Below are 14663 nucleotides of genomic sequence, written 5' to 3' on the forward strand. Positions count from 1 at the left end.
TTTTTTTTTTTTTTTTTTTAATTTAATTTATTTTTTAGAGAGAGTGCACACGTGGGGAGAAGGGCAGAGGGAGAAGGAGAGAGAAACCCAAACACACTGCACGCTAAGCACAGAGCCCTATGTGGGGTGAGAACTCACCACCCTGAGACCATGACCTGAGTCGAAACCAAGAGTCGGACACTTAACGGACTGTGCCATGCAGGCACCCTGTGATAGGGCTCCTTGCAGATGATAACACAGGATACTCAACTAGGGTGTAAGATAGAGGTGATTTTTTTCTAAAATTTTTTGTGTGAAACAGTGTGACTATTAATAATTTAAGACTCACAGGTCATTGTAAAATAGTAGAAAGGAGAGTCCCCATGTGTCCTCACCCCAAGATGATAGCTTCCATAATCAGAGGACATGCATAAAACCAGGACCTGGCTTCTCTGTGATCCCGTTAACGCCTGTGTGGACCTTATTTGGATTGCAGTGGTGGTACTGTATGTGTTTTGTTTTTGTTTTTGTTTTTGCTTTTGTTTTTTTTACAAATATATGGAGGTGCTTTAAATGCTCTCTGTTCCATTGCCTGTGAAATCTGAGATATTTAGGGCCAAAGGCAGGAAGTCTCTCTGGGTTTCTGTATCTTTACCCCCATTGACAAAAGAACCGCCACTGGTTTAGGCAAGAGATACTCTACTGCTACTTCTATTACGTGGATTTGTCCATCGGTGTATCCATGAATTCATTCATCTGTCTCTTTATCCAGCCAACGTGGGCCCAGGGATTAATCACAAAGGTACGTAAAACATACTTGATCTACAAAACCTACTGCCACAAGTTACAGTCCAGTCCCAACTTGGACCAACAAAAATGGCGGTCTCTGATACTTTGAAACTTGGTGTGTTGACTGGACTGGAACACTTCTGTCAAACGGCTAAACTTACAGAAACATTTTTCCTGTGGTTCTCTAAGGAAGAGCGCTTTGTGCCCCCTGGGTAGAGAGTCTGACTCAGAAGGTGGTCGACCCCATAGCATCTCTTTTCAGATGACGTTTCTTCAACGGCATGTTTGCGGGAACGTCTTCAGATGTATTTGCGCGCGTCAGACTTTGGAATGATGATGATAAAGTGGGAGTGGAAGCCTTGACCCTTCTCTGTCTCCCTGTAGCAGATTTGTCCCGAGTCCCCATAGCCTGGTGCGGGATCCTTTCCTCGCGGGATCCTTTCCTCGCGGCATATGTTCTGCCATATTCCGTCAGTGGCTGATAGACGTCTGCATCTCGTATCCCAAAGAATAAGGAGTACGAACGCATGTCAGCTCTGTTTAATGGAGCGTACTTTAAAAAAAAATCGATCTCACCCTAAATTTTTTCGACGGGGGCCGGGGCAGCGGTTAATGTTCTTGATAAAATATCCACACAGCAAAATTCATGCATTTTAAGTGTTGGCATTGATGACTCGTTGACAGATGCGTAGAGTTACGTAACCACTATCACATAGAACATTTACGAAATTGACTTTCATTTTACACTGATGGAAAATCCATTTATTACCTCGACTGAGATGCTGTGTGATGGGCTTTGCATGTGCTATTTTATTGAAACGCTGAGGGGGTAAAGATTTATTTTTTTCGGTTTTATTGAGTTAGGATTGACAGCATAGTGACTAGACAAATACTTCTATATTTTGACATAATTACTGCAATGTAGTTAACATCCGTCTCTTCACATAGTTTAAAAAAAGTTCATTTTCTTGTTATGAGGACTTGTAGGCTACTGTCTTAGCGACACATAGAGCTGTGTTGTCTGCGGGCGTCAGGTTGAGTGTTAGCACATCCCCATGTTAGCACATCCCCAGGACTTAGTTATCACCACATCCCCATGTTAGCACATCCCCAGGACTTAGGTATCTAACACCTGGGACTTTGTACCTTTTGGCTATCTTCATCCAATTGCTCTACTCCCGTACCCCACCTCTGGTCACCACAAATCTGAACTCTTTTTCTATGCGTTGTTTTTTCCTTTTTAGATTCCACATATAAGTGAGATGATGCCGTCTTTGTCTGACGTATTTCACTCAGCATAATGCCCTCAAGGTCCATCCATGTTATTGCAAATGGCAGGAACCTTTCCTTTTTTTTTAATGGCTGAGTACTATCCCATGGTGTGTCTTACTGGTCAGAGATGGGTCCTTACCTGCAACAAAGCTAAAAGATGGACTTTCTGAAAGGATTTATCGAGAGCCGGGGGTGTATATTGGTCAGCCTCTGGACACCAAGTGGGTCAATCTCTGCCCATTTTCTTCCCACCACCTCAGTGCCTTACAGGCAGCACCATAATGGTGTCTTGTGTCCTGTGCGTTTCAGCTGGCAGAGCTGAAAATTGTAGCTGGGTTCGTCCACCTTGAATGAGACTGCTGACCGGTGTGGTCCTGTCATCTGATCGTGGCGTCCAGGGACTCCCGCATCCCCCAGGGAAGCTCAGGCTCCGGCTGCCGTGAATAAGTCACCCGTTTGGAGTTTCTGAGTCATGGTCGGTGCTGTCCTTCACGTAGGCACGGGGAACGTCCAGTTGCAGGTCCAACACTAGGGCTGAAAAGACAAACTATGATTTGGTAAATGCAACCCAATGACGAAGGGGCTTCTTCTCGGGGTTGGGGGGCCGTGGAGAAAGATGATCGAGAAGAAGGGTACCAGAGAGGGGAAGAAGGAGGAAGGCACATGGCCGCCTTTCCATCCCGAGAACCTGACGGCGTGGCAGGACTCGCAGGGCGCCCTGCAGTCCGTCCTGTTGGAGAGAGGAAGAGTAGAAGCGTAGGGATTCATGTGTTTGCCCCAGTTCACAGATGGAATAAAAGCAGACCTTCCACCAGATGCTGGTGTCCCCGTTGTGTGCACCTGACCCAGTGGAAACATCAGTGTCTGCGTAAAGACACCTGAACTCGCCCAGTTCTCCCTCCTTACAGCCTTCCCCCTGCCATGCCTCCCGGTTGGGACTTGGTTGGGACTAACACGCGACTGCCTTACCCTGTTACAATTCTGTCTTTGCTTCCCCGTGACCTTCCGATGAGCCTGTCCTTGACAAATGTGTTACCCCTCGTCGTTCGCTGCTTCTTACACAGCACTTTTCTCGGTTTTCTCGCCGCTCCCTCTTTGCAGCTCCTAGAGTAAAATATTCATGATTGGAAACGCCACTTAGAAGCCAAGGTTACTCATCGTGCCCGCGCCCCCAGCGCTGCCCAAGGAGGCCAGGAGATTCATTTCACAGCTCGGCAATTCTCATTTACAGAAAATGCTACAACAACACGTGTTTGCTCAAGTCTGACCCCGTGCTCTTTCTCATGTTATCGTGCATGGGTGCAGACCCTGTGCAAGAAGAAAGGATGTCCGTGGCTGCGTGGTTGTGTTGGGAGGGAGGAGAGCGTCCTTTGTCTTCTCCAGCTCTCCCCGATTCCTTCCTCCCTCTTACTGTGTTCATTGCCATTTTTCCAACCGGAGAACCGTAACTGGTCACCGTGTTCCATGCTGTCACAGCCGCCATTTAGAAGCTCACTGGGCACCAGGTACCCCGAGGCTCACACGTACACGTTTCCATTCTTCTGCCCCCCTTCTTTACCTCTCTTCTGTAGCCACAGATAAAATTCCTTTGGATCTTTGATCTCATGTTTGCATGAAGTGGTTGCCAGCCTGGGTGAGGGGTGGAAGGTGGACCCTGTGGCCCACACCGAGGCTCAGAGGACCAGGCAGTTCGGCGGCAGAGGGAGAGGACGCATCTGGGTTGGAAATGTCCCACCAGGGTACAGAAGAGCGTTGGATTCCCTTGCATATGTGTCGTGGGTGCAGTTTTTAACTTTCACCCCAGTCTCAGCCTTTTATCCATTATAGCCTACCCGAATAGGTGTCTTTTCCCATATCATTTTGGGATATATCCCATTATCCAATCCTTAGCAAATTTTAAATAAAATCCAAGCGCTTGGAGCAAGTATTAGCGTGTTAAAGAGCCGTTTTCATGAGCGTCGCGTGTCCGATATCTTTGCCTTTCTCTAGAAATCCCGAAGAGACAAGCCACGTTGAAGCAGTGTCTTCGCCGTACCTTCCCATTCCACCTGTCCTTGTATGTGTGCGTGTGTATGCACGTGGTCTCCACGATGGCTCATTTGTAGACACGATGGCCGGCGTTCCCTCCAATGACAGACATTTCACAGGCAGGCGATCGTCTTTGTCGATGAGTGCGTCATAGTACCCTCCCCTGAAACTTCCAGAACAGCGCTTCTCGTCAGTACTCTCACCCGCCATATGCTAGGGTTGGGAGCGCCGAAGCTGACGGTTTCTTTGACGGTCCTGATACAGCCCCGTGTGCCGTCTCCCCCTCCAGGCACCGGGACGTTCGGACGGGTGCAGCTGGTCAAGGACAAGACGGCCAAGCATTTCTTCGCCCTGAAGGTGATGAGTATCCCCGACGTCATCCGGCTGAAGCAGGAACAGCATGTGCACAACGAGAAGTCAGTGCTGAAGGAAGTCAGCCACCCGTTCCTGGTCAAGCTGTGAGTCCCTCCCCACGGCCTTCTCTCGGTCCTCCCCTCTCCGAGATCCCCGGCGGGGTGGAGTGAGGTCACAGCCGACCCTCAGGCTGCCCGGGTCCAGGGAGGTAGGTGCTGTTGGGATGACTGCTGGCCCCAGGGCCTTGCTCCCCTCCTGGACGAGTGGGTGGTCCCACCAGATGCTCTGTTCCCCTCGTCCCCATCTGGGTCACAGTCACCAGCTCCCAGAGAGCCTGTTTAGTCACCGCTCAGCCTCATTCATGCAGGCCCCCCCCTGGGTTTCTCATGGACGACTACGTGTCTCCATTTAGATGCACCACACACATGTCCAGTTGAGGGTGTCCCGCACTGAACGAATAAATCCCTGTCCTCCCACGCTATTTGCTAGTACAGGGTAAGACCATTCTACCCAGATATGGCTCTCTTTCCCCATCCACGGTGTGGGTTGGGTGCCTTCCAACCAGGGTCAAGCCTCCCTTCCGCCATTTTCTTTTCATTCCTTCTCATTCCCACCCCATAGCCCCTGCCTGATCTGGGGCCCCCTGTCTCTGCCCTGATGTTTGACCCTGGCCTCCCACCTGGTGTTGCCATGGCATCTTTGCTTCTTTCCGAGGCATTCCTCACTTTACACCCGTGGTGGTCCTCCCCCTATACCTGTCTGGTGACCTTCCTTTGTACCTACAGATACACAGGGAATGGCAAAGTACCCAGAATACGGCCCCAGCCACTTAGGGCTCGTCGTGGGCTGACCTCTGGGTTTCCCTTCTGTAGGCTCTCTTTCCCTACACCCTGCCACCTATCGTCCCATCTCGGAAAGCCACCTGCGGTAGAAGGGGACAGGTGCCGTCCTCCTTGTCGCTCCCCGTCTCTCGCGGGCCACCCCTCCCCTGCAGTGCCTCCTTCCTGTGTGTCTCCCCACCGGGCATCCCTCCTCCTACACCAGCTCCTGCCCTTCTTCTCTGATACACCTGTCCGCACACAGAGACGGGAGCCCTTTGTCACAGCTCTGGAACGTCTCCCGTGCACACGGACTCCGTGAAGGACGTCTCTAAGCTACGGGGGGAGCCCTCCCATCCTCCGAGCCCCAAAGGGCGTCTTACCCAGAGTCCCTACTCTGTTGCATGTTTAACGAGGAGGAGAAAGGAATAGGCTGAATTTTTTTTTTGGTTTTACTTTCCTTTTTTGGAGCTGCAGGTGATCTGGTGCCGATAAGGAGGGGTCAGGTGCGTCTCAGGGTATCAAGTCACGGAAACAAAAGTAGCCAGTGATTCGGGGACTCCGCACCGCTCACTCACCGCGTGTGATTCCCTCATTTGGAGGGACAGCACTTACAAACACGTATGCATTAGCTCTTCCTCTGGAATTAAGGAAAGCGTCTAGTTTTGTCTCTTGGAGGAATTAAAATAGTGATTCTGGGGAGTACCTTTAGCTTGCTAGGGTTTTAAATAAATACTGTCTCCGGGGAGACCTAGACTCCTTTACGATATTGGCAAATTGTGGTCACGTGTCTCGGGCTTCCTTCCAAAGGACGGGAGTCGCAAGCCAATGTCTTTGAGGTTGAGAAGACACAATGACCATGTGTCGACATCTGACGGGCTCTGGATGGACTTTGCGATTCAGAAATCGGATGCAGGTCACAGTTGAATGTAGTCTTTTTACACGGCAAGGTCCACGAAGGGTGTGGCTGAGAAGCAGGAATGTTCCTCCATCATTAAATCTACGTGGAATGTGAGGAACAATTAGATGGTCTTCTCAGAGGGATTATACTCCCGGGTTTTGGGGAAGTGTGGCAGGACCTCATTTAAAAATCTGTCTACTGGGGCGCCTGGGTGGCACGGCGGTTAAGCGTCTGCCTTCGGCTCAGGGCGTGATCCCGGCGTTATGGGATCGAGCCCCACATCAGGCTCCTCTGCTATGAGCCTGCTTCTTCCTCTCCCACTCCCCCTGCTTGTGTTCCCTCTCTCGCTGGCTGTCTCTATCTCTGTCAAATAAATAATAGTAAATAAAATCTTTAAAAAAAAAAAAAAAAAAAAAAAAATCTGTCTACTGATTTTGATCAATTTTTGGTTTTCCCCCCACAGTACTGAGTTTGTGCATACAATGAGGCCCGGTGTCATGTCTGCTCTCCAGAAATGCTCAGGATCTAGGGAAATTATTATCAATAACGGGTCCTTTCAAGACTTAATAGTGATCTAAATTTCCAGGTGACTTTTATCCCAAAAATTATGGAAAATAGGTTTGTTCACTTGGGCTGCCGTAACTCAGTACCGTGGAGTACAGGCCTTAAGCAACACACATTTATTCTCTCCTGGCCGGAGAGCCTGGGAGTCTGAGATCCAGGTGGGGCAGAGGCTGGGAGTCTGAGATCCAGGTGGGGCGGAGGCTGGGAGTCTGAGAGCCAGGTGGGGCGGAGGCTGGGAGTCTGAGATCCAGGTGAGGCGGAGGCTGGGAGTCCGAGTTCCAGGCGGGGCCAGGTCTGGTTCCTCCTGAGGCCCCTGTCCTTGGCGTGTAGACCCCGTGTTCTCCCTGTGTCCTCCTGTGATTGTCCCTCTGTGCATGTCTGTGTCCTCCTCCCCTCTTCTTATAAGGACCCCAGTGCTACGGGATCAGGGCCCATCCTAATGACCTCATTAAAGACCGCATCTCCAAAGGTCCTGGGGTTAGGGCTTCAACATGTGAATTTGGGGAGGATATGATTCAGCGGTCACACCTACTTAGTGACTTGCTAAGAGTACATCTCTGAGAGCACGTGGATCTTACTATAATATACTTCCAGCACTTAGTTTTTTCTGTGCATTCTCACTGGAGTCACCAGGTTGTCTAAACACTGGGTGTAAGTTGAGCTAGTGGAATCAGGCTCTGGAAGTTCTCCGAACATAGCACGGAGAGCACACTATATCCTGATGGGAGCCACAGGGTGTCCAGGTCCCCATGACGAAGGACACATTTTAGTGGGAAAAGACCATCAGTGAAGAATGTATTTAATCCCCCAGCTGTGCAGTTATCATGTGAATGGAGGTCACTTCACCCAACATCTGCTTCCCATACGATTCTGGAAACAGGAAGCATGTTTTGCTTGTGTTTCTTGAGGCCACGTAGAACGCTGATGACTCCAGGTATTGACCTGAGCAACGATTATTTGGAGTTTGAAGTTGGAGTTGAGTGGACTCGGCAGTGCCGGTGTCAGTACCCAAGTGCGGTATATGAACTGCTGCTGTTGTGTTTTTGAGACGATACCAGGGCTTTCATTAAATGCACATTTGAGAACACGTTCTGTTCGGGGATAAAGTCGTTCCAAAGGCCACCTCAGCCCGTGGAGATAATTTTAAGAAGGGCTGAGTAACTTACCATCTGGAGTGCAAACTCAAGATTTCCCTGGGACAGAGGCTTGGGGTCTGCCCAAACACCAGCCTCCCACGTCTGCTCCTTGCCCTTTGGGTGTATAGAAATGCTGGTGTCCTAGAGTTGTTTGACCCCAGGACAGGGGTCCTACACCTTGGCACTATTGACTTTGGGGAACCAGATCATGCTCTGTGATGGGGTTGCTCTGTGTAATGTAGGAAAGTTAACAGCATCCCCGTGGTCCCCCCACTCAGTGCCAGTAGCACACTGTCCCCAGTGCTGATGACCAAACATGTCTCTAGACATTGGCAAAAAACTCTCCGAGGGACTGAAATAGTCTTCAGTTGCAGACCACTGGTGTAGAGCAAGAGATAGATAGATGATAGATAGCAATACATAGATAGATTTGATGGAAGGATGGAAGATACATGTCTAGTGGATGGATGGATGGATGGATGGATGGATGGATGGATGGATGGAACAAAGGAAGGAAGGCAGACAGGGTGGATAGATAGATGAGATAGATGACAGATAAATGAACTGTAGGTACATATTCGATATAGACAGATGATATACACAGATATGATAGATGACATATATAGTTGATAGGTAGATATGATGTGTGGATAGATAGATAAATATGATGGATGGATAATGGATGGATGGATAGATGATACGTAGGTAGGTAGGTAGATAGATGATAGATATAGAGAGAATCTCCTCTGCTAAGGCAGGGCTTCCCCACTTGAGTACTGTTAACGTCTGGGGCTGGATGACTCTGATGTGGGGCGTCCTGGCCACTATGAGGTGCTGAGCAGTGTCTCTGGTCACCACCCAACACATGCCAGTAGTGTTCATTGTGACAACCAGAAATGTCTCCACATTGCTAAGTGTCCCCAGAGGTCACCATCACCCTGTTGAAAACCGTTAGCCTTGGGAGGTTGACTGCCACGAACCCAGTTCGCCACAAGGTGATGGGTCAACCAGAAGTCCGGTTAGCGTCCAGGAAGACAGAAATCTGGGGAGGGTTAATTTCCCTGCACTGTCAGTAGAAATCAGCAGATCTCATGGGAGCTGCGGCTTGTATGGGGCAGCCGGCCTGGTGAGACACAACTCAGGGACATCAGCTTCACGCTAACCAGTTCCATGCCACCATCTCTGCTTGGGGAGACACCTCTCAAGTCCAGACAGTGAGGCCAGGCTGGTCCTGTATGTGCAGGAGCATGAGTTGTCCACTCCGCGCTGACTCTCTGAGGCCCCCCACATAGCCTCCTCCTCCACCCTGGCTCAGGATGTACCTCATTGGGGTCGTTAAGATAGCTTCCCATATGGTGTCTCTAAGTTCTCTTTCTGCAGTGCCGTGAGACTAATACTGAAATCAAGACACGATCGTGTGTCTCAGCCTGGAACTCTTCCGTGACTCTTGGTGACCAGACTAGGCAGGTCAGGGACGGCAGGACACTTGTCTCCTGCCCACTGCCACCTTCTGCATGACCAACCGTTGCGGTCCTCCGTGCTGGCCATCCCCCATGGTGGAATCACCATCCTCACCCTCCAGTCCCTTTCTCTCATTGGCCAATGCCAGTGCTTGCTTCTAGAGTTTTCATCTCCAGTCTAGACCTTCCTCCTAACTCAGATGCTTAGTCCACCAAGAGGCTTCTGGCCAGACCTGGCCTGGGTGGACCCCCCTGGAGGCCTTTCGTATCTCTGCTGTGTACCAGCTGCAACAGTGTGCTCTGGTACCTTGCCTTTGGTGATGGGCGGACTCTCCAGACGTGTGTGATCACGTAGAGAATTCAGCGTTATTAAGTAATTAATGGATAGCTACCCACCTCCCACGTGCTGGGTTTCTTGCTGGGAGGTGAAGGTGTTGAGGTCTGGCCCCCTTAAAGCTATGGAGGGACCTGACATATATGCAGACAGATGTAGGATAGGGCAGCGTGTAGGGACACTGGAGCGAGGCTTGGTCACATTCTTCCTAAGGAGCCCGGGGAAGTCCTACACCCTGACACGTGGAGAGGAGCCTTCTCCAGACCCTCACCCTCCATCTCTTGTGAGCCTGCATCCTGCTTGCCTATCTCCTGCTAGAACACAGACCCACGCTCTGTGCCTACAGAGGTGTCTGGCACATGGTAGGCGTTCAGACTCAAGGATGGCGAGTGCAGAGCTGGGGAGGGAGCATCCTGGGTCCATGACACACCGTGCTCCAGACAAAGAGAACAGAGACCGTTTCAGGAGCAGACTCACATGATTGTAGGGGCTGCCAAGTCAGAAATGTGGGATCGGCCAGGTGTCTTGAAACTCAGGTAAGAGCTGATGTTTCAGTCTTGATTCTGAACTCTGTAGAACCACCCAGCGAGCTGGTGACTCAGGCACAGTATCTATATGGCAGTCAAATCCAGAGGCAAAATCCCTTCTTCCTTGGGAAACCTCACGTTTTTTTGTTCTTCTTATTTTTTTTAAATTTTATTTATTGAGAGAGGGAGCAACAGAGCACAAGTTTGGGTGAGAAGAGGGGGAGGAAGAAGCAGACTCCCCACTGAGCAGGGAGTGCGTTGTGGGGCTGGATCCCAGGACCCTGGGATCATGACCTGACCCAAGGGCAGATGCTCAACTGACTGAGCCTCACAGGTGCCCACATGTTTTTTCTCTTAAAGCTGTCAACTGATTAGACGAGGCCCACCATATCATGGCGGCTCATGTACTTCTCCTAAAGTCAACTGACAGTAGATGTTAATCACATCAAAAAAAAAAGTTTTCAGAGCACCATTGAGATCCTGTGAGATCATGTGTCTGGGCACCAGGGCCTCACGGAGTTGGTCCATGAAACGAGCCATCACAAGGGGCAAAAGCAAGAAAGCTTGAGCAGAAGAGCAGAGCCATTCCCTCATAGGGATGTGATGCCCAATGTGATGGGGGCAGCTCGTGAAGCAGGACGTGATGCCTGCAGCCACAGAGTCCGGATCCCGAGCGGCATCGTGGCCGGAAACCCCATTGCACACTTCTGCTCCTGTCCCCAGCCTTCACGCACCGTGTTCTCTTGGAAGTCTATGTAGATTCCCAAACCTTTGCTTCCGCTTTCACAGGACTGGGGAGTTTTATTCTGCTCTGCTCTGTTCTCCTGGCAGCTCCTCTGCCTTCCCTCTCTGGGCAGCATCTTTAAGGCCCCCTTCCATGCACCTCTGGGTGACAAGGGCTCATTCTTGTCACTGCCTTGTCTTGGACACCTTGTGTTCAGCTCTGTATGGTGCCACCACAGTCTTCATCAAACCCTCTGTGCTGTGGGCTGGTCGCTCCCTGTTGGCTCAGAGGGGCTGCAGGAGGTCCAGGACAAGTTCACCTGTCCGGGGAACTAGCTTGCATCCCCCACCCCTCTGCCGGTCCTCCTCCTTGGTCCTGCTGTACGTCCCTCCCTCATCTCAGCCCTCTCTTATTTCTCGTTTCTCCTAACCGTGCCAAGTTGGTTTTGGTTTGTTTTTCCAAGATGAGAAAATGCCATGTGTCTTCTGGATGCTTGTGACTGGTTCCCATCATTCTGAAGGACCTAGGGTGGTGTTTCTTCACCAGCAGCTTACTCCCCTTCCTAAATGATCCCGTGTGTGCTTGTAAACTTTGGAGACGGAGTTTGCTTTGCTTGCAAGCAGCTGTTCACACGAGACAGCCGCTCTTCGGGAAACGGGCACGTTGACTGTTTTGCTAAGGTGTCCCCCACTGTCCCACCCACGGTGTAACCAGGTGATAGATTTTCAAAGCAGAGCCTAGTGACTTTACCCGATTGCTGGGTGGTGGCGGTGGTTTTCTGTGAGCAGCGAAGACGTTGGACCACTGTCGCTGGTCGCCGAGCAACGACATTTGGGATGGCACCTCTTGGTGTGCTGCGGGGTCTTGTGCTGCCTGCTGTCGGGCGGAATCAGTCAGGCTTCCAGTGCAGGTAATGACAGTCACGGAGGGTGATCATGCTTTATCAGGGCCATTCCAGAAGCCTGCTTGTCATGCTAACGTGAGCACCACGGGACGGGAAGGAATGCATCGCCCTCCTGCAGGGCTCTGTCCACCTTTATCTCTTCTACTATGGGTTCCAGGGCTCAGACTTTGCCTGATGAAGTTGCTCATTCGGATTTCTCAGCCCAGGCGCTCCTGACATCTGGGGCTGGGTGCCTCTCTGATGGGGGGCATCCTGGGCACTCTAGAATGCTGAGCAACATGTCTGGTCGACACGGTTAGTTGCCAGGATTTCTATCCTTCCCCACTTGTGACCACCAACACAGCTCTGAGCATTTCCAGCTGTCCCCCAGGCGGACGGAGCTGCCCCGGCTGAAAGAGCCAGCGGTGAATCAGAGACCCACACAGTAAGTGTGCGTGCGTGGGGTCCCACTCTCCCTTTCCGGACCCAGCCCCTGAGCCAGGAGCGCCATTACTCCGTCAGTGAGACTGGCCCGTGGACCCCACCACAGTCCCTAACCCGGTGCGTCTTGGCACATGAGCAGAGCCAGGCTAGTGCTGACATCGCCTAAAGCAAACATCTCTCCGTGTCTACCGGCTTGGGTCTGCTCTCTGTGTCCCTTAGTCTGCAGTCGGGTAGTTGGCAAAGCTGTTCCTTTGTTGCCCTCGTAGTCAAGGGGGAAAGAACACCACATTCTGAGTCTCTCTGCACTTCTGTCCATGTGAAGCTTAAAAGCAAAAACGCTGACAATATGTCTCGGAGGTCTGGGGACTCTGAGAGTGGCCAGGCCGGCAGCATCTGTGCTGGTGGGCAATGGAGACAAGCAGGTGGGAAACGGGGCAGCCAGGGCACCGTGGGGGTGCGGGGCTGGGAACGCATGAGCACGGGTGCACGTGTGCTAGGCTCCCTGTGCACTCGCCAGGGACGGGGGTTCCAGGAATCACGAGGAAGAGGTCACACTGTCCCCGGCTGACACGGCCGTGTATTCGGGCTGGCACACGCCTAGCAGGGTGGGTGGGAGATCAAGTGGATAAGCATTTGCAGAGAAGCAAGAGGTGGCTGTTTCTGGAGAGAGCAAGTGCACAGCCACCAGCCAGGGGCCGTCAGAGCCACCGAGGGCAGGCGGGGGACCCTTGGGGACAGGAACTGGAGGACACCCCAGGGTGAGGGATAGAGCAAGCAAGGGCACCTTGGGGCAGAGCTGGCTGCCACAGAGCCAGGTCGGAAAGTAGAAGGAACGTTCCAGAGCCTCAAATTGCACGAAGAGGTGAGCAAGAGCCGATAGGGTGACACGCGTGGGCGGTGTCTCGGTTTCTTGTTGTAAAGGCAGAAGAGCAACTTTGCTGCAGCATCAGGAGAAAGTACGACCGATTCTTTAAATGAAGGAGGCTGGACTTTTGAGTCAGTTCACACCTTCCGGTAGGAGCCCTGCCACAGACTTTGCAAACAGAAAGGCAGGGGTCAGTGCTAAGGGCGGAAAGCACTGCTCTGAGCTGAGGTCAGGGGCAGGTGGGGCCCAGACATCCTGTGTGTTCCTTGTCACTGTAAACCACAGCCCGTTTTTTTGCTCTTCATAGGTTCACACCTACTGTTGAATATGTTCAAAAATTCTCATTTTCTCCTTGTAGTAAAATGCACCTAAACATAAAATTGGCCATTTTACCCATTTTTAAGTGCACAGCTCAGTGGCATTGGGCACATTCACGCTATTGCGCAATCATCCCCACCAACATCTCCGGAACTTTCTCACTCCCCAAACTGAAGCTCTGTCCCCATGAACCAGTAACTCCCCGTCCCCAGCCCTGGCCCCACCATCTACTGCTGTCTCTATGGATGGGACTCCTCTAGGGACCCCATATACGTGGAATCAGGCAGGATTTGTCCTTTTGTGTCTCCGTCATGTCACTCAGCACCATGTCCTCAAGGTCCATCCACATCATAACAGGTGTCAGAACATCCTTTTCAAGGCTGAGTCATATTCCATTCTGTTCGTGGACAGATAAACATGCTGTTTACCCATCTGCCCATCCATCCCTCCATCCCTCCATCCCCCCATCCACCTACCCATCCTTCCATCCACCTATACCTCCACCCACCCTGTCCACCCACCCACCCACCCATCCATCTATTCTTCTGTCCACCCATCCATCCCTCCCTCCGTCCATCCATCCCTCCATCCACTCATCCATCCATCCATCCATCCACCCATCCATCCATCCCTCCATCCACCTACCCATACTTCCATGCACCCATCCCTCCACCCTCCCCATCCACCCATCCCTCCACCCACCCCATCCACCCACCCATCCATCCATCCACCCAGCCATCCATCCATTCTGTCTGTCCATCCATCCATCCATCTGTCCACCCACCTATCCCTCTATCCACCCATCCATCCACCCCCCATGCAGTCACTTATCCATCCATCTGTTCATCCATCCACCTACCCACCCCCCATCCATCCACTTACCCATCCATCCATCCAGCCATCCATCTATCCATCCATCCATCCATCCATCCATCCATCCATCCATCCATCCATCCATCCATCCATCCATCCATCCATCCATCCAACCATCCATCCAATCATCCATCCAACCATCCATCCATCCAACCATCCAATCATCCATCCACCCATCCACCTATCCACCTATCCATCCATCCATCCATCCATCCATCCATCCATCCATCCATCCATCCATTATCCATCATCCATCCATCCATTATCCATCCATCCATCAGTGGACGCTTCGGTTGGTTCCATGTTCTGGCTCTCATAAATAATGCTGCTAGGAATATGCAGTGTGCGTGTCTGTTCGAGCCCCTGCTTTAACTGCTTGAGTGCATTTTCAGTT

The 14663-nt window shown here is 51.4% G+C and overlaps 1 protein-coding gene across 1 annotated transcript in view; it reads left to right on the forward strand.

Moving 5' to 3' along the window:
* PRKX (protein kinase X-linked) overlaps positions 1-14663 on the forward strand; it is an 82867-nt gene that overhangs the window by 25164 nt on the left and 43040 nt on the right. The window contains exon 2 of the mRNA XM_040634766.1: positions 4358-4526. Coding sequence (XP_040490700.1) covers positions 4358-4526 — 169 coding nt within the window. The remainder of the gene's footprint in view (positions 1-4357; positions 4527-14663) is intronic.

The sequence above is a fragment of the Ursus maritimus genome (genome assembly GCF_017311325.1).
Source record: "Ursus maritimus isolate PB19 chromosome X unlocalized genomic scaffold, ASM1731132v1 scaffold_X1, whole genome shotgun sequence".
NCBI classification, from domain to species: domain Eukaryota; kingdom Metazoa; phylum Chordata; class Mammalia; order Carnivora; family Ursidae; genus Ursus; species Ursus maritimus.